Source organism: Bombina bombina, chromosome 7, assembly GCF_027579735.1.
Source record: "Bombina bombina isolate aBomBom1 chromosome 7, aBomBom1.pri, whole genome shotgun sequence".
In the NCBI taxonomy this organism is placed as follows: Eukaryota; Metazoa; Chordata; class Amphibia; order Anura; family Bombinatoridae; genus Bombina; species Bombina bombina.
In genome coordinates, this window is record NC_069505.1 from 100,930,563 (window position 1) to 100,950,562 (window position 20,000).

A 20,000-nucleotide genomic window follows, 5' to 3' on the forward strand; every position below is an offset into this window, starting at 1 on the left:
TTATTAACCCCTCATCTGCCGCTCCAGACATCGCCACCACTATAAGAAACATATTAACCCCTAAACCGCTGTACTCCCAGATCGCACACTAGTTAAATATTATTAACCCCTAATCTGCCGCCCCTAACATCGCCGCCACCTACCTACATTTATTAACCCCTAATCTGCCGCCCCCAACGTCGCTGTCACTATACTAAATGTATTAACCCCTAAACCTAAGTCTAACCCTAACACCCCCCTTAAATCTAAATAAAACCTACTATCATTACCTAAATAATTCCTATTTAAAACGAAATACTTACCTGTGAAATAAACCCTAAGCTAGCTACAATATAACTAATAGTTACATTGTAGCTAGCTAAGGGTTTATTTTTATTTTGCAGGCAAGTTCGTATTTATTTTAACTTGGTAGAATAGTTACTAAATAGTTATTAACTATTTACTAACTACCTAGCTAAAATAAATACAAATGTACCTGTAAAATAAAACCTAACCTGTCTTACACTAACACCTAACCTTACACTACAATTAAATCAATTACATAAATTAAATACAATGACCTAAATTACAAAAAAAAATAAACACTAAATTACACAAAAGAAAAAAAGAAATTATCAGATATTTAAACTAATTACACCTAATCTAATAGCCCTATCAATATAATAGGAATTATTTAGGTAATGATAGTAGGTTTTTATATTTAAGTTAGGGGGTGTTAGGGTTAGACTTAGGTTTAGGGGTTAATAAATTTAGTATAGTGGCGGCGACATTGGGGGCGGAAGATTAGGGGTTAATATGTGTAGGTAGGTTGCGGCGACATTGGGGGCGGGAGATTAGGGGTTAATAAATATAATGTAGGTGTCTGCGATGTTGGGGGCAGCAGATTAGGAGTTAATAAGTATAATGTAGGTGTCGGCGATGTCGGGGGCGGCAGATTAGGGGTTAATAAATATAATGAAGGTGTCGGCGATGTCAGGGGCGGCAGATTAGGGGTTAATAAATATAATGTAGGTGTCGGCTATGTCGGGGGCAGCAGATTCGGGGTTAATAAGTGTAAGATTAGGGTGTTTAGACTCGGGGTTCATGTTAGGGTGTTAGATGTAAACATAAATTTTCTTTCCCCATAGGAATCAATGGGGCTGCGTTACGGAGCTTTACGCTGCTTTACTGCAGGTGTTTTTTATCAGCCGGCTCTCCCCATTGATATCTATGGGGAAATCGTTCACGAGCACGTACAACCAGCTCACCGCAGCCTTCAGAGTGCGGTATGGAGCTCAATTTTGCTTCATGCTCACTTCTTGCCTGATAACGCCGTTTTTTTTTATCCTGTAATACCAGCGCTGTAGGGAAGTGAGCGGTGACAATAACTTGCAAGTTATTACCGCACCCCTCATAACGCAAAACTCGTAATCTAACTGAAGGTACTCTACCTGGATCTTCTCTATGTGAGGTCTGAAATAAATGCCAGATTGATGTCTTATAAAATGATGAATCTGAGTAAAGCCCATATCGAATATTTAATATGCCTATGATCTCTACAGTGAACTAACTCCACAATATGTGTGCTTTTAACATTTATATAAGGTAAACCTAGTTACACTGCAGACGTGCCCAGCTGTAGCATTTGCATCTCTATTTCTATAAAATTTCACTATAATTTTATGAAGATGCAACTTTTTCTTTTGTATTTTTCTACATATATGTAATGGAACCCCATAACACATATCCATATACAAAGGGTCCAAGGGCGACCTATGCTAATCTATGTAGGGGAGAAAAATATGAGGACTGATCTTGATGGTACATATTAAGGTCGCAATGTTGATGTGATACGCAGGGCCGTCTTTAATATTGATTGGACCCTGGGCAAAAAATTTCTTGGGCCCCCCCTCCCCCACCCCATGCAATTTCGCTCTCCACCCCAACATCCCAAAAAACAACTAAATCCATTTTTTTTTATTATTAGCCCAGCGGTGGATCATCCACTGCTGGGCTAATCATTTAAAAAAATAAAAAATAAAAAAAATTGCAATATGTGAAACTGGACCTAAGCAGAACTAATAAGTAAATAAATATATGAATTCCTCCACTGTGGATTCATTTAATATTCTTTTGAATGTGATTCTGGTGTGAGGTTAGCTGGTTAAAGAGATTTAGGGCAGCCAACAGGAGCAAAGCAATGTAAAGGAGGAAGCATTGAGGTGCAGACAAATATAATTTTACTGACTGGAACAGCAGAACTACTATGGGAAGCTGTAAAATCTGAGACAGAGAGAAAATAAAAACTATAAAAATAAACCTTACATTAATGTGTGAAGTATCAGCATGACACTATACATCAGCCACACCAGCACATGTAGCTTCTTTGCTAGGAACAAGTTCCCTCTCACCCTGAACTAGACAATGCTGCATGGGGAGGATCATGTGTGCACTCACTTATTCTTCCCACTGACACCTTTCTACAAAGCACTATTCCCCTAAGAAACTTCAGTTAGTTGATCTTAGGGCCACAGCAGAAAGAGCAGGGCTAAGGGGACCAGTAGACATGATGCTGTCTGTCCAAGGCTGCATGGATACAGTTTGAGATGAGTCACACAGCCTCAAGACTGAAGAGAGCAGTGTATGCAGCTGCACAGATGCTCAAATCCTCATGTGCCTGCCGCTCCAGCTTTCTGCTGCATGCGCCTACAGTCAGCCCTACCCAGAAACAATCCCCACCAACAGAGCAGTTACCTGGTAACAGTGTTAACCCCAGTAAGACCTTTTCTGATGCAGTGGGAAATGGCTGGATGCCGAGTTAGGGCTTTGCATTCAGTGCTGCACAGTGCACATCTAAAACAGCACATGGCACTAGCTTGGCATGTCACATGACACCGGCACGGTCTGGCACAGTTTTTAAAAAAAATATAAGCAGAGTACTTTTGACTTTGACAGTATTAGGACTGAATGTGTGTGTTCCCCATGTCACATCAGCAGTCTGGTATGAACCATTAAAAAAAAAAAAAAAAAAAATTTTTTTTTTTTTTTTTTAGGACTCTTGGGCCCCTCAACAGAGACTGGGCCCAGGGCAGCTGCCCCTTTTGCCCTGTGTTAAAGACGGTCCTGGTGATACGTAGTTTGTGCCGTATATTACATGTACTGTATGTATACACTGTTGTTCTCAATAAAAAAAAAAAAAATCTTGGAAATTCAATTTTTATTTTTTTTAATCTGCATAGCTATCTTTATCTCTATCTTTATTTGTCTGATGTCTGTCTATATCCTTATTCATGTCTGGACATTCAGCTTTTTCTTGGGCTATACATACACTACATGGCCAAACGTATGTGGACATCCTTGAAAATAACTGAGTTTGGATGTTTTAGCCAAACCCATTGGTAACAGGTGCATATTAACCAGCACATGAAATCTCCATAGACAAACACTGGCAGTACAATGGGTCAAGTTACGGACTTTTAACATGGCACTGCCATAAGTTGCTACCTTTGCCAAAAATCAGTTTGTGAAATTTCTGCCTTACTAGATTTGCCCCAGTCAGCTGTATGTGCTATTATTTTGAAGTGGAGGCATCTAAAAGCAACAACATAAGTAAGTGAATAATAAGGGACAGTATTCACAAATGTTTGATCTTAAGATTAGGGTACACTTTTATTATGAATAAAAATGTTTATATATTTATATAGTTGATTTAATCTGTTTAAGCTTGTGCTGGGAAATATCCATTTATATTTCTGAGTTTTATGACACAAGGCTGGCAAGTGGCATGACCTGGGCACAGCAACTAATTTAGAGAGATATATTTTTTGATTAAGTGGATCTATCACTCATTTTTAGAATTTTTACAAAGCTAGGTCTATAAAGTCACGGTTTGACATGTATGGTACGGAGCCCTGACCTCAACCCCACTGAAAAACTTTGGATGAATTGGAACGCCGATTGCAAGACCTTCTCGTCCAACATCCATGCCTGACCTCACATATGCTCTTTTGGCTGCATGGGCACAAATTCCTACAGACACACTCAAAATATTGTGGAAAACCTTACCAGAAGAGATGCAGCAGTTATATCCATAAATTGGGGGTCAGCTCCATATTAATACCAATGGTTTTGGAATGGGATGCCCAACAAGCTCATATAGGAGTGATCATCAGGTGTCCATACATGGCCATATAGTGTATGTCTGAATATCTATATTTTTCCATATCCACCTGCCTATTGATTTATCTATATTGTATGTGCCTTTTGCCACTGTCTGCTGAAGTCTTTTTTGCATGGTGCCTTTTATTTTAATTTTATTTTTTCTCTCTCTCTTTTTTTGTTGTCTATCTTTCCATCCATCTATGTCTGTCAACACTGCTGTCATTACCTGAGCAGTTCCAGCTGACGCAGGAGGCTCTGTTTCTCTTTCTGCATGTTCCGGGAAACTTTAAACACATCCCTGCAGGGTGAAAGAGGAGGGCAGGACACATGAGGAAAATATTATTCTTAAATTACCTCACTTGTAATAATGCTCTGAGGATTGATTTTCATATAGATAGACAGACAGATAAGATATATGATATAGACATACGGACACATATATAATATATACGATAGATAAGATAGACAGACAGACAGGAAAATACATTGATAGACCACACAAAGACAAACAATTCTGCACTCCCTGGATTTATATGAAAAACACACAATATTTTTTTAAATAAGTAATGTTTGGAGGACAAACTCCTCAGACAAATCAGACAGTGACAAACAAACTGTTATTACACCTCAAAATATCTGATTACTTAATTTGTCATTTATTTTCTACTGATTATTTAGATAAAATACATTACGGGCTACCCTGGTACCTTTTCCAGCGTTCCTGCTCATCCCGCTCTTGTTTGCGCAGTTTTTGAAGGTACTCCTGAGCTTTTTCTAGATCACACTTAGATAGCTCCAGTTGCTCAAGCAGTTCCTCATTCAGTTGTTTCAGGCGGTCATTTTGGACTCGGGTCTCAAGTTGCTCACTGTTTACAGCATTTAACTGTAGCTCTAGCTGTAGAAGGGATGTATATTGAATATCATTATTCTACAAAACAATGGTGCATCATGATACAGTGATGCATTCAATCTGATCCATACACTGCAGAGTGATACCATAGTGCACTCTGTAGTCCATAAATATAATCTATCCACCCACTGCAAGATGACATCCCTTTAGATGACACTCTATCTAAAGGGATCTGAAGGGCCTATGGATTATATCTGTCCCTCACACTGCAAGGGGTCACTATGGCACATATGGGATCTGAGGCCTATGTGTAGTGTCTGTCCTTTACCCTACAAGGGGACATGTGACAGGGGAAATGTTTTTGTATGGATGGTGTCTATCCCTCCCACTTCAAGCTGACACTGTTACAAATACTGGAACTAATACCTATGGGTCATGTCTGTCCCTTTAACTGCAAGGTGATACAGTGACAGGTAATGGAACTGATGATGCCTATGAATTGTGTCTGTCCCTTACACTACAAGGTGACACAGTGACAAAGAGGGAATCTGAGGCCTGGATTGAATCTGTCCCTCACACTGTAGGGAATTAATGGCCAACTAAAATCAATCAAACCCTTTCCCCCATTGGAACCCATTCCACAACAGCAATGTCCAATTACCCCAGAAACTTTGCTGTTTTTATTGTCATAATAAAGTAGATATAAGAGTTATACTGGTACTGTGGACATTGCTGTTGTGGAGTTATGTATAGGGGCTTGGCAGTACCCCTGATCCAATCGTGCACCTTTCCGTTCAGTGGTGCTGTGTTACTGACTGTTACATTGGAACCCATTGAGAATGTGGAAAGATGGTAATTTACTGGTTGCTTTGACCCATAATGTTTAGTGTTGGCTTTATATGTTTATATGTTATATCTCCTTATAGTTATTTTTTATCTCAAAACTGAATATTATCTTTGAAAATATCTTATAATGTCTGGAGAAGTTTACTGTTTAAACGATAGACAATTCTCTAATAATTGATACCTGAGACCTCTCATGACTTTCTTACATTAGCTTATTTTTTTTCATTTTGGCTAACGTTGCTCATCATCAAATAAGGAGCTTCATTTATATAATTGAGGTCTCATTTCTCGAGGGCTTATACGGATATGACATCCTCGACATTGATTATACTATGTCATTGACCAGCAGTATTCTATCTGATTTTGTATGTATACCTTGTTTTTTTATAAGCATCTTTTTCTGTATTGTAAATCATTTTTATGTCGCTAAAACCTCAATAAAAAAATTATGCAGGTCCCATGTCTTCAAAGGGGCCCACAGTGCTTTTTAATCTTATACTGGACTTGCTGTGTGTGGAGCAGGGGCAGAACTACCATTGGTGCAGAAGGTGCAGTCGCAAGAGATGGAGGGGACCATATAAAGCCAGTCTATACATAAGTGTGCAGAATGTCCTTTTATTAGTTCAGATTGTAAGTCCAACCATCTATATACCTATCTTTCTGTATATCAATCTATCTTTCTATCTACCCTCAAAATCATTATACAGAGCAGAAGGTATAGTAATACTTTTGCTTTCTACTGAGTTACCTTTGGGGGGGGGGGGGTGCAAAAAAATCTTGCACTAGGGCCCTCTGTTGATTAGGCCTGCTACTGATGTTGAGGAAGGAGTGGACAACATAGGTAGTGGAGAGGGATAAAATGTTTGCTGAGGGAATTCATTATTTCTTGCATGAGATCTTTAAGGAAAACCTAAAATGGCTGCATGAGTCCCTGGGCAACCAGCTGCCTATTACTGCTGAAGGATAACATTGTCATAGATAGAAGGTCCAGTGAGTACACATGAATGAATTAAACCTTATACTTGAAACGAAGCTCAAACATTTGTGTTCAAAACAAAACCACCAAATATGCTGTATAAGTTCCACAAGGATACTAATTAATAATTTCCTCAAATCAAATTGATCATTAAGGAACCTATTTTTTAAGAAGACAAGGCTGTGCTTATAGAAGACATGGTGTTACAAAGTTCATTACACATAACCCATGACAGGTTGATTTCATACAAAATTATTTTTACTGGGATTTATGAAAATAATCTTTCCTAAAACTTTCTGCAGCTTAAGGATTCTTAGCTATGAGCTAACTGGCAATGTTAAGCCTAATGCTCTTAGCCCTTCGGGGGAGGCATTTGCTAAACTATTTCAGTGACCAGTCTGGCCCCAGTGTAAGGTGAACCTGCAGGCCCATGCAAAATTAAAGGGACATTAAAGTAATTGTTTTTGTTGCATTTAAAATGGAGCATGTTAAAATATAGTGCCACTTTTGTTCCTGTACTGAGAAAACAAACAAACTGTTGTTATGTTTAAGAATAATGTTGCTATAGTGTGGTTCTGGGAGTTTTGCTTATCAACACTTTAAGTTAATTACATTGTTTTTTTTTTAAATAAACATCTTTAACTTAAAGGGACAGTCTACTTGAAAATTGTTATTATTTAAAAAGATAGATAATCCCTTTATTACCCATTCCCCAGATTTGCCTAACCAACACAGTTATATTAATACACTTTTTTACCTCTGTGATTACCTTGTATTTAAGCCTCTGCAGCCTGGCCCCTTATCTCAGTGCTATTTGAAAACTTGCATTTTAAGCAATCAGTGTTGGCTCATGCTTAAAGGGATATTCCAGCCAGAATTGGAAACCACATGGGTGCATTTCGGTATTAAACCAAAGCAATTTTGTAATATACATGCATTAGCCCACTTGATGAAAGATGTACAGTTATTTTTGAGGAAAATCCTCTTAAAAATACAATATATGAGAAATGATAAAGTATCAAATGAAACTAATATACGTGACCCAACACTGACAGATGAGGATTACCTTACATTACAAATAATGGAGGAATTACTAGACAGCAATGAAGGACTAACAATTCAAGAGTGGAGAACAAATATTAGAAACAAATCTAAATATGTTCCAAAAATGTCTATCTCTAAACATATTGAAGTGTATAACGAAATTGTCAGCAAAGAAATAGCAGAACTTACTATAAAACCCATTATCAAGAATTTAACTATGCAAGAAATGAAGGCTCTCAAAGAAATGAAAACTTGGGACGATGTAATAATAAGAAATTCTGATAAGGGAGGCAATGTGGTCATTTGGCCCAAAGAAATGTATCTCCAGGAAGCACATAAACAATTGAGAAATCAAGAGTGCTATACCAAGCTGCTTTTTAACCCACGGAACAATTCATAAATCAGTATAACCATATTATGTTGGAAGCTGAAGATGATAAAATAATAACATCAAAGGAAAAGAAATTCCTATGGGTAGAAAATCCAAAAATAGCTACTTTTTATATAATACCGAAAATCCACAAAAATGCTACTACCCCTCCAGGTAGACCCATTGTGTCAGGAATCAATAATATCACTGAGAAAGCTAGTCAATATATTGATTTTAGGCTCTGCGAATTTGTAACACAACTACCTTCACATGTAAAAGACACGATGGAGGTCTTACAACATCTTGACAATCTCAAACTAGACAGTGATACTATATTGATAACAGCAGATGTAGAATCACTCTACACAAGTATTGATCATAAATTAGGAGTTCAAGCAGTGCAAAGCTTCCTATTAGCATCATCCGAGGAAGATAGAGCTCATGATGAATTTATAATTAGACTGCTTAATTTTGTATTACATCACAATTACTTTGTGTTTGATCAGCAGTTGTACCTGCAAACTAGAGGAACGGCAATGGGGACGGCATGTGCTCCCACCTACGCCAATTTATTTCTAGGCTGGTGGGAGCAACATATTGTCTTTTCGGATATCAATGCATTATTTGTGGAACATATTCCACTCTGGTTAAGATATATTGATAATGTGTTTTTCCTGTGGATAGGCCCCCAAGATAAATTAGACACATTTCTGAAAGTACTTAACTCAAACGCCCTTAACATCAAATTAACATGGGAACAAAGCAAAGAGAGCATCACTTTCTTGGATCTTAAAATCATGAAAAACCAGGAAGGGGTAATCACCACTGACATGTATAGAAAGGAGACGGCTATGAACAGTCTTCTTCACTCTGATAGTGCTCATTGCCCTCATACAGTGAGATCACTCCCTATAGGAGAATTCCTCAGAACTAAGAGAGATTGTTCAGATCCAACGACATACCAACAAAGAGCAATTGAATTACAAAACCGATTGAAGGTAAGAGGTTATAGTAATCGCTCCATAAAGAAAGCTAAACATAGAGCTGAATCAATAGACAGGAAACAACTACTACACAAGAACGCAAAAGTGAAAGATGAAACTACAAGACTCATCATGACTTATTCACCCCAGGAAAAGGAGATAGTTAATATCCTAAATAAACATCTAGGAATATTAAAATCAGATCCAACATTGGACAAAATTCTAGGGGACAAAGTACAAGTAGGATACAGAAGATCCAAGAATCTTAAGGATTTCTTAAGTCCTAGTCCTTTTGAGAAAAGGAAACGTAAATTAAATCCCATTTCATTGGGTTATTTCAAGTGTAGAAACTGTTCTATTTGTAAACATCTTTTACCATTCAAATCCATCTCTTATAGCTTTGGTAAATCACATACAATCAATAGCCATATCAATTTCAACACTGAGGCTGTAATATATGGAATTACATGTAAATGTAAGGTGACCTATGTTTGTATGACCTCACATAAATTGTGGATTCGCAAATTTGAGCAATATCAGCAATGCTGAAAAAGATCTTAAAGCAAAGAAAATTATAACTACAGTTGCATCTCATTTTCTCAAGCATCATAAAGCCAATACTTCAGAATTCCGCTGTTTTGGAATCCAAACAGTGAGATTAGGAATTAGGGGCGGAGACATAGAACAATTATTGTTACAGGCTAAGAGTCGCTGGATTTACCTGTTAAATTCCTTACAACCGAACGGACTAAATGAGCACAATAATTTCTTTACATATTTATAAGTAATAGATATAGTCAATATATGTTCTACAATAGTTAGAAGGTATACGGTTTAATATGATGCTTTGCCTTCCCATAATGTAATGTTCACATGATCACTTTATCCCACTTCACTTCACTTGTGTAATACATTTCACTTTTTAGTATGATTAATTTTTTGACTTTTCACAATTATTAATATATATGTTGTAGTAATATTAATCACTTTTTTGACTTAGCAATTATTTATAACACTCATCCATTTTTATATATCCAATGCTAGATTTTATAGTTTGAATCATAATATTTTAATATGATTGGCTATATGCTAATTTAGGAGGCGGATCGATTGTCATAAAAAGCCGCGGCGCCTTGCCTTTGATAAAGCCGGAAACCCGGCGAAACACGAGGGAGAGCGAGCTGATGGGAGCTCTGTTAATATTTTTTAATCAAACTTGCTAGCAGTTAATTGTGGGTAGATTTGGTGCTGGGTCTCGGCTAGTATATCCTGATATATATAGTTGAAGGTGTTTAGATGTCGTACGTTATGCAACATATTAAGCTAACTCTTAATTAATTCTCAATATTACTCTGAGCATAACGTAAGGCAGTATATCCGTTTATACTTTAAGGACACATTAGATTAATAACGCAATACAACGGATTGCGCTTGTATCACATGTGGAATCTCTCGATTACACTTCGTAGCTCCTGTCTATATGTTTATAGCTAATATATACACTGGTACGATATCCTAGTTTAAATATTGCTTGATCATTTTTAAGCCACAGCCTAATAGCAGGTATTGAGCTCTAAATGACAAAATATCTTCAATGTTGTTGTATAACCATGAAATTCAATATACTGCTGATTATAAAGTGATAAATGCTAAAATTCCAATAACATTGATGTGAGTTTTGTCTCTCAGTTAAGAGAATCTTATAGCACCAGGAATACAATGTATCAGATAACGTTTGTAGCAAATAGCTAGTACAATCTGTGATATTGTTGTATATAGGCTCTATTAAGCTATTATTTAAACAGAATTGTATAATTAAATCTTTTACAAGTGCAATACTTTTTATCAGTGGCGCTACTTGATACAGAGATAATATTTAGCTTTATACTGGTGTCACTGCAGTTCAATTATCAGAATACAATACGTACACCATAATATAACGAGGCAATAGGAACTATCACTGGTAACTGCAGCTGACATTTGCATGAACAATGAAGTATAAATGTTCATTATAAACACACAAACACGTTCATTTCACTAATAATGAACGATACACCATAGATGTACAGGTGATATTATAACTGGACACCCCTTAAGCGCAATCGCATTAGTACTAATCTAAATATTATAAAAATGCTTCTAATAAAAGCTAAACGCTGTTTCAAAAGTGTATTTAAGTATGCACCGTGCACCAGCATTTTAAACACAGCAATTGGTAATTACTCGATTTGTTAATTGCTGACATGATATAAGCCCCACTGATTATCTGAGCAGCTGCATTAATTTAAATGTGGGGACAGTGACAATATCTAGCTATGCTTCACATGCACGTGCAGAGAAAATTTTTTACACTAAAACAGTGGTAATTTTTACTAGAAGCATTTTTGCTAATACATGTATATTGCAAATATGTTTCTATTCAAACATGTAATTCATCTATGTGCATTTACATTTTGACTGGAATGTCCCTTTAACTCCAGATGAGTGAGCACAATTTTATCTATATGGCACACATGAACTATCACTGTCTTGCTGTGAAACGCTAATAAAATGCACTGAGATGAATTTGCCCTGCAGGAGCCTAGAAACAGGCAGAGATTTAGAGGTTTAGAGGTTATAAAGTATATTAATATAACAATGTCAGTTGTGCAAACCCTGGGGAATAAGTAATAAAGGTGTTATCTATCTTTTTAAACAATAAAAAAATCAAGTAGTAGGCGGTCCCTTTAAAGAAATATTAAACATTGTAATTTCAATCCTTTTTAGTTGTTCTAAGGAATAACATGTCAGACAAGTATAAAGACCTTGTTTAAATTGATTTATTTGGAGGAGTCAATTGATACTTTTTACTGGGGTAGACAAGTTTAGCCACTGTCATGATGTTAGCAAAAGCCGCATTGTTTTGCAGGTTATCTGCTAATCTTTTCTGAGGATTGTGAAGTATGTGGTGAGCGGAAATAAAGAAGAATACTCCACAAAGGTTTCCACACTCAGTATTCCTTAAAAGTAAAATCCATGTTTATTTCAAAGGCATCTAAAAACACGTATACCTTCACAAAGAGAGGTGGGGTGGAAAAAATGTACAGCCAAAAAATACGTCTGACTGGTTTCGGTCACGAAAGACCGTAATCATAGACATACAGAAAAGCACAAATGTGTGCTATTTAAAGCTAAAAACCGCTAAAGTGATTGGATAAAAACATTGGCATCTAAATAGCGAGGAATTTAAAGGTACAAACACATGATTATTTTTAGAGCGAGTAAACCATAATAAAGAACAATGGTGATGAAAGTGGTGAGCACTTTCACTACTCAGAATTGAAAACCCACACACTTTTAAATTACATGAAAAGGGGCAACATAAATGATGAAAGTAAATTGCAAAGTTATTTTACTAAAGCATATTTAAATATTTTTTATATCATTTAAGGCGTTTACTGTCACTTTAACCATTTTCATGCAATCACATATTTTTAACATGTATTAATAGTATTCTTGCTTAGGCTTTCTAATAGAGATGGTTTTGGTGTTTTCAAAAACAATTAAAAGAGCAAGGTTTGACAAGACCTGATTAATCAATAGCCCATTCAACAGAGTTTAGTTCACTGATTGGCATTTGGCATGTATATGATTCAAGACTCAAAACTCAATTTTGCTTTAGGGAAATGTATTAAAGTATAAGCTAGAGGAGACATATAAACAATTTTGTGTATCACACACTACTTATGAAATAGCTTTGTTGTGAAGGTATGGACAATCCAGGAACTGAAATAGTTAATCCCCTATCAGAGAAGCCTGATAAGCAGATCGTATAGGCATGTACAAAGTTCGGTTTAGGATACAGGAATATCTTTATGTCGTCACAGGGATTTCCTTTGTGTTGTGTGCCCTAAGGTGTGTGCTTATCAGCAGATCGCAGCTGTTTAGCTGTAGACCAGGGCTGTATAATGCTTGAATGTGTTGGGTGTGTGCTAAATCCTGACAAAGGAATTTAAAGGGACATTATACTCAATATTTTGTTTGTCCCATCTAAAATAAAATATTTAAACTGGTATTACGGTGCTTTGTTTTATTTATTTATTTTTAAAATGATGTTCCTGTGCTGAATAAACCAGCATTTCTTTGTGGGAGTTGCCCACACCAGACAACAAGTAACATATACCCAGTTATCATTTGCACTTCCTGTTTCAGATTAAAATTAAACTGTTTTGTTTACTGCAACTATTTTATGTACATGTTAGAAAAAGTTTGAGTACAATGTGTCTTTAAGGTTTATGCAATACCTAGTAAGTAAAATCAAAATTAAATTTTCATTAAAATCAGCATGTGATTTTAAACAACTTTCCAATTTACTTCTATTGTCTAATTTGCTTCTTTCTCTTGGTATCCTTTCTTGAGAAGCAGAATTAGGTAGGCTCAGGAGCACTACTGTGAGCTAGCTGCACATATATGCCTCTTGCCATTGGCTCTCCATATGTGCTCAGCTAGCTAACAGTAGCATGTTTCTGCTCCTTCAACAAAGGGTACCAAGTGAATAAAGCAAGTTTAATAATAGAAATACATTTGAAAGTTGGTTAAAACTGCATGCTCTATCTGACTCATTGTTTCAATTAAAGGGACAGTTAAGTCCAAAAAAAACTTTCATGATTCAAATAGGGAATGTAATTTTAAACAACTTCCCAATTTACTTTTATCACCAATTTTGCTTTGTTCTCTTGGTATTCTTAGTTGAAAGCTAAACCTAGGAGGTTCATATGCTAATTTCTTAGACCTTGAAGGACGCCTCCAAGCTGAATGCATTTTGACCACTAGAGGGTGTTAGTTCATGTGTTTCATATAGATAACATTGAGCTCATGCATGTGAATTTACAGAGGAGTGCGCACTGATTGGCTAAAATGCAAGTCTGTCAAAAGAATTGAAATAAGGGGTCAGTTTGCAGAGGCTTAGATACAAGGTAATTACAGAGGTAAACCGTGTATTGTTATAACTGTGTTGGTTATGCAAAACTGGGGAATAGGTAATAAAAGGATTATCTATCTTTTAAACCAACAAAAATTCTGGTGTTGACAGTCCCTTTAAGCATTTAGAGGTTAAAACTTGTTAAAGGGATATAAAACCCACATTCTTTCATGATTCAGATAGAGCATGCCCTGGGTAGTGCTTGCTGATTGGTGGCTACATTTAGCCTCCAATCAGCAAGCCTTACCCAGGTGCTGAAGCCAAAATGGACCCGCACCTACGATTATATTCCTGTTTTTTCATATAAAGATACAAAAGAAAACCAAGAAAAATTGACAATTGGAATAAATTAGTAAGTTGCTTAAAATTGCCTGCTCTATCTGAATCATGAAAGAAAAATGTGTGTTTCATATCCCAATAATATTTTCTAACTCATTAGAGCATTCTCAACTTGTAATTTTATGCCCCTTTAAGGTGGCTAATTCTGTAATGGGGTATTTGGCACCTCTTGCCCCATGAACACAAATCTATTTTTCTGTTTTGATTTTTTTTTTACTTATTTGCATTAAACTAGAAGTTGTTTTTTTCCACTTGAGGGAACATAGAATCCTGTCTATGAATCAATACCCTTTGTCTACTAAGTAGCATGCACTGCAATACTTATCACTCTGCATCTACATCACTCAGCTTCCCCTTGCGTAAGATACCTCTGTATACCCTGTGCAAACCAAGATGCTGGTGTGTTTGTGGGTTACCACAGCAGCAAAACTGTGTAGGGACAGTAGGTGAGAGCTGAGGTAAACAGGACCTCAAATACAGCAAATACACTTTTGTTCAAGAGATAATACTATGTTTGCAAAGTGAACCAAACTACAAAGTCAGTTCTGTTACATTTATGTTTAGACAGTTATGACAAAGACAACTAATGGAAAACGGTCTGTAAAGAAATATTATCTTTTTGTAGAAGTCAGACTCCTAGTTATATTTGTACTAATGTTCTGTGAAGAAAGCATGTGATACCGTGGTGCATCATGGTTGGGTAACATAAATAAAATTATGCACAGATGATTGGTGGTGGACCATATTCTCTTTATCTTTCCAAATGAAATGTCCCATTTTGTTTTCCCTTTTGCTGTGTCCGTGGGATTCACACTAACTGCAAAATTATTTAGTATTCAAGACTCTCAAAGATTAATTATCAGACCTAATTACACTTAACTGACAGTAACGAAAAGGAACATGGTATGGAAATTATTATTTCAGACAGTTTAAAGTCTGGTAAAAAAAAGTGCAATAGTGCATAATAATAATAAAAATAAAAATAATAATAATAATATTAATTATTATTATAAAATAGCACCTGTTCCAAGTGATCACGTGACCACTATTGAGGAAGTTGTTCCATAGACTCCTTAGATGAACACAAACATTTTTAGAAGAGTTGTTCTTTTTTTATATAGAAGCTAACATGAAGTGTATGTTAAAAAAAACTGTTACAAATGTCCTTTTTATATGCAGCAAAGAAATAAAATTGCTGCCCAATGGCTGATAAAGAGACCTCCCACTGCCTTAATGATGAATAGTGACCTGCCTGACACAAGCATAAAAACTATTTATATATTGCTGATTTTACATTTACAGCATTAATTTCAGGGATTTAAATATATTATATAATAGCACAGAGTATATATAATACGTTATTATAAAATACCTGTAGTATGTATATATATATATATATATATATATATATATATATATATACATACATACATACAGTATCTCACAAAAGTGAGTACAACCCTCACATTTTTGTAAATATTTTATTATATCTTTTCATGTGACAACACTGAAGAAATGCCACTTTGCTACAATGTAAAGTAGTGAGTGTACAGCCTGTATAACAGTGTAAATTTGCTGCCCCCTCAAAATAACTCAACACACAGCCATTAATGTCTAAACCATTGGCAACAAAAGTGAGTACACCCCTAAGTGGAAATGTCCAAATTGGGCCCAAAGTGTCAATATTTTGTGTGGCCACCATTATTTTACAGCACTGCCTTAACCCTTTTGGGCATGGAGTTCACCAGAGCTTCACATGTTGCCACTGGAGTCCTCTTCCACTCCTCCATGACGACATCATGGAGCTGGTGGATGTTAGAGACCTTGAGCTCCTCCACCTTCCATTTGAGGATGCCCCACAGATGCTCAATAGGGTTTAGGTCTGGAGACATGCTTGGTCTATCAACTTTACCCTCAGCTTCATTAGCAAGGCAGTGGTCATCTTGGAGGTGTGTTTGGGGTCATTATGTTGGAATACTGCCCTGCAGCCCAGTCTCTGAAGGGAGGGGCTCATGCTCTACTTCAGTATGTCACAGTACATGCTAGTATTCATGGTTCCCTCAAGGAACTGTAGCTCCCCAGTGTTGGCAGCACTCATGCAGGCCCAGACCATGACACTACCATCACCATGCTTGACTGTAGGCAAGACACACTTGTCTTTGTACTCCTCACCTGGTTGATGCCACACACGCTTGACACCATCTGAACCAAATAAGTTTATCTTGGTCTCATCGGACCACAGGACATGGTTCCAGTAATCTATGTCCTTAGTCTGCTTGTCTTCAGCAAACTGTTTGGGGGCTTTCTTGTGTATCATCTTTAGAAGAGGCTTCCTTCTGGGACGACAGCCATGCAGACCAATTTGATGCAGTGTGCGGCATATGGTCTGAGCACTGACAGGCTAACTCCCCACCCCTTGAACCTCTGCAGCAATGCTGGCAGCACTCATACGTATATTTCCCAAGACATCCTCTGGATATAACGCTGAGCACGTGCATTCAACTTCTTGGTGGAACCTGTCCTGTGAAACCGCTGTATGGTTTTGCCCACCGTGCTGCAGCTCAATTTCAGGGTCTTGGCAATCTTCTTATAGCCTAGGCCATCTTTATGTAGAGCAACAATTCTTTTTTTCAGATCATTAGAGAGTTCTTTGCCATAAGGTGCCATGTTCAACTTCCAGTGACCAGTATGAGAGAGTGTGAGAGTGATAACACCAAATTTAACACACCTGCTCCCGATTCGCACCTGAGACCTTGTAACACTAACGAGATGCATGACACCGGGAGGGAAAATGGTTAATTGGGCCCAATTTGGACATTTCCACTTAAGGGTGTACTCACTTTTGTTGCCAACGGTTTAGACAACTGCTGTGTGTTGACTTATTTTGAGGGGACAGCAAATTTACACTGTTATACAGGCTGTACACTCACTACTTTACATTGTAGCAAAATGTCATTTCTTCAGTGTTGTCGCATGAAAATATATAATAAAATATTTACACAAATGTGAGGGGTGTACTCACTTTTGTGAGATACTGTATATATATATATATATATATATATATATATATAGAGAGAGAGAGAGAGACAGAACAGAAAACAGCACTCACTAGACTTAACAGCAAATAATTACTTTATTCGGTAATGTTTCGGGGAATGCTCCCCTTCATCAGACCTGATGAAGGGGAGCATTCCCTGAAACGTTACCGAATAAAGTAATTATTTGCTGTTAAGTCCAAAGAGTGCTGTTTTCTGTTCTCTATATCTAAATCTACTCTAGCACCCTGACACCTGGAGAACTGTTTGTGAGAGTGCACCTGTTTTATGCTGTTTATATATATATATATATATATATATATATATATATATATATATACAGTGCTTTTTTTGTAAACAAATGAAGTGTTGGTTCTGTCAGATTTTGCTACCTCTCAGTGCTCATGCTCAGTATTACGTAATCGCACTCCACAAATGTTAATGCGCTGTTCAATCTACACTTGTCACGGTGATAAGGAAAAAGACAATTTTGAATGACGCTTAATGGGTCCAGACGCTTGCTCTGTATATACAGGACACTCTTTTATTGACACCAATCTATCTGAAATGTGTTATTTAAGTTTCTCTTCTGCAATGGAAACAGAGCCATTAAATGAATGACTGATGAGACAGCTCCCACTCTAACAGAGCAAGGGTCTGGACCCATTAAGCGCCAGTCACAATTGTCTTTTTCCTCATCACTGTGACAAGTGTAGAATGAACTGCGCATGCGCCCACGTCCTGGCCACAGCAAAATCCGACAGAGAAATTTCCTTATCAAAATTTGCTACCTCCATTGTGCACACGATGCTGATTACATAATCACATTCCACAGATTCCTTTTGAACATGTGTGGAGAGTGCGATTACATAATACTGAGCATGCACACTGACAGGTAGCAAATTCCGACGGGGTAGCAAATTCCGACAGAACACCAGAACTCACTGATTATTGATTGATATATTCTGCTCAGTAACTTTGAGAAAAGCAAAGGGACAAAGTTATTTACAATGCTTGATATATTTTGCAGCACCTTCTTGTGAAACTAGTGATTACAAATATTACCTGTTATGAGATGGCAGAGGTGGTGGTATTCAGTACTAGTGAGTACCCCCACAAAATATCAGATTCTTTTTTTCTTAAAGGGACAGAAAACTAAAAAAATAGTTTAGTTTATAATTAAATTGAATTTCATTTCATTATGGATAGTTTAAAAATGTTATGAGCTTTCATTATTTATTTTGGCAATTTTCTTGTAATTTAAGTTTTATTCAATACCCCAAGACAGGTTGGAATCGATTATACAGGATCAAGAATCCTGACCCTGCAACACTCCATAAAGTGATTAATTAACCAGTGCAGGAGCGTATTCATATCGGTCTCTCTTTGGCCACAGCAAAAAAAATAATACAGACATACACAAAAGTGTTTTCAAGGGTTATGCCCCTGGACTGCAAAACAATACTAATGATACTAAAAATATGAGTTTTAAAAGCTTTTGAAGCAGTTATGTTGTGTGGTTAATTATGTGCAGTGCAGTGCTTATTGTCTGGTAAATGCACTGCCCAGGAATAGGCGCTGAGAGAATTAAAAGGAAAGGTGTACAGCATTGCGAGATGTACCTGTCTTTGTCGCAAGACAATGCTGTCTAATTCCTGTTCCTTCCGAGCCAGCTCCTTCTGTAGAGCGGTGTGTCTGTCCTGCTGCCTGGAGGAATCCTGCAAAGAAAAACATAACCTGTTTACTTGTTAACAGATAGATATATCTATAACATAGAGAAATGCATGTAACATATCTTTAGATATTTAGGGGTAGATTTATCAATGTGCTGTAGCGGATCATGTCAGCTGCACATTAATCAATGCCAACAGCATACGCTGTCAGCATTTATCATTGCACAAGCATTTCTAGTGAAATACTTGTGCAATGCCGCCCCCTGCACATTTGCGGGCCAATCGTCCGCTAGCAGGGGTATCAATCATCCCAATCGTATCCGATCCGGCTGATTGCTGTCTGCCGCCTCAGAAATGGTGGACGAGTTAAGGAGCGCTGATAATTCCTGATTCTGGCAAGCCTGAAGACTTGTGCGGAATAAGTTGGTTCATTCTGAATCTATTCTTGTTCAGACAAGTTATTCTAAAACTTTCTTCTTTAGCACACTAATTTACTATTGGCCCCATACTAATTTTATAATACTAACTATCATTAAACTAATATTTTTTTCACTGGTTAAATACATTTATTTCTAAATGTATTCTTGTTCTGAAAAATATTACATAAACATTCCCATTTGCCCAGTAGTGAAGAGAAAATGATTATTACTTATTGTTAGACTAAAGTAAATACGTATGTACTACAGTAAAAATTAGTTACATGCATACACATTCATAAAAATGACATCATTATGGAAAGGATTTTTTATTTTATTGTTATTTATTCTTATTCTCTTTCTAAACT

At 36.8% G+C, this 20,000-nt stretch overlaps 1 protein-coding gene across 2 annotated transcripts in view; it reads right to left on the reverse strand.

Annotated features, from left to right (window-relative positions):
* The window catches only part of CRACR2B (calcium release activated channel regulator 2B), a 126,620-nt gene that overhangs the window by 9,722 nt on the left and 96,898 nt on the right, over nucleotides 1-20,000 (reverse strand). For both annotated transcript variants that reach the window (XM_053720207.1, XM_053720208.1), the window contains 3 exons: nucleotides 19,166-19,261; nucleotides 4,848-5,035; nucleotides 4,367-4,438 (listed from right to left, as the gene is read on the reverse strand). In XM_053720207.1, the coding sequence (XP_053576182.1) occupies nucleotides 4,367-4,438; nucleotides 4,848-5,035; nucleotides 19,166-19,261 (356 nt within the window). The remainder of the gene's footprint in view (nucleotides 1-4,366; nucleotides 4,439-4,847; nucleotides 5,036-19,165; nucleotides 19,262-20,000) is intronic.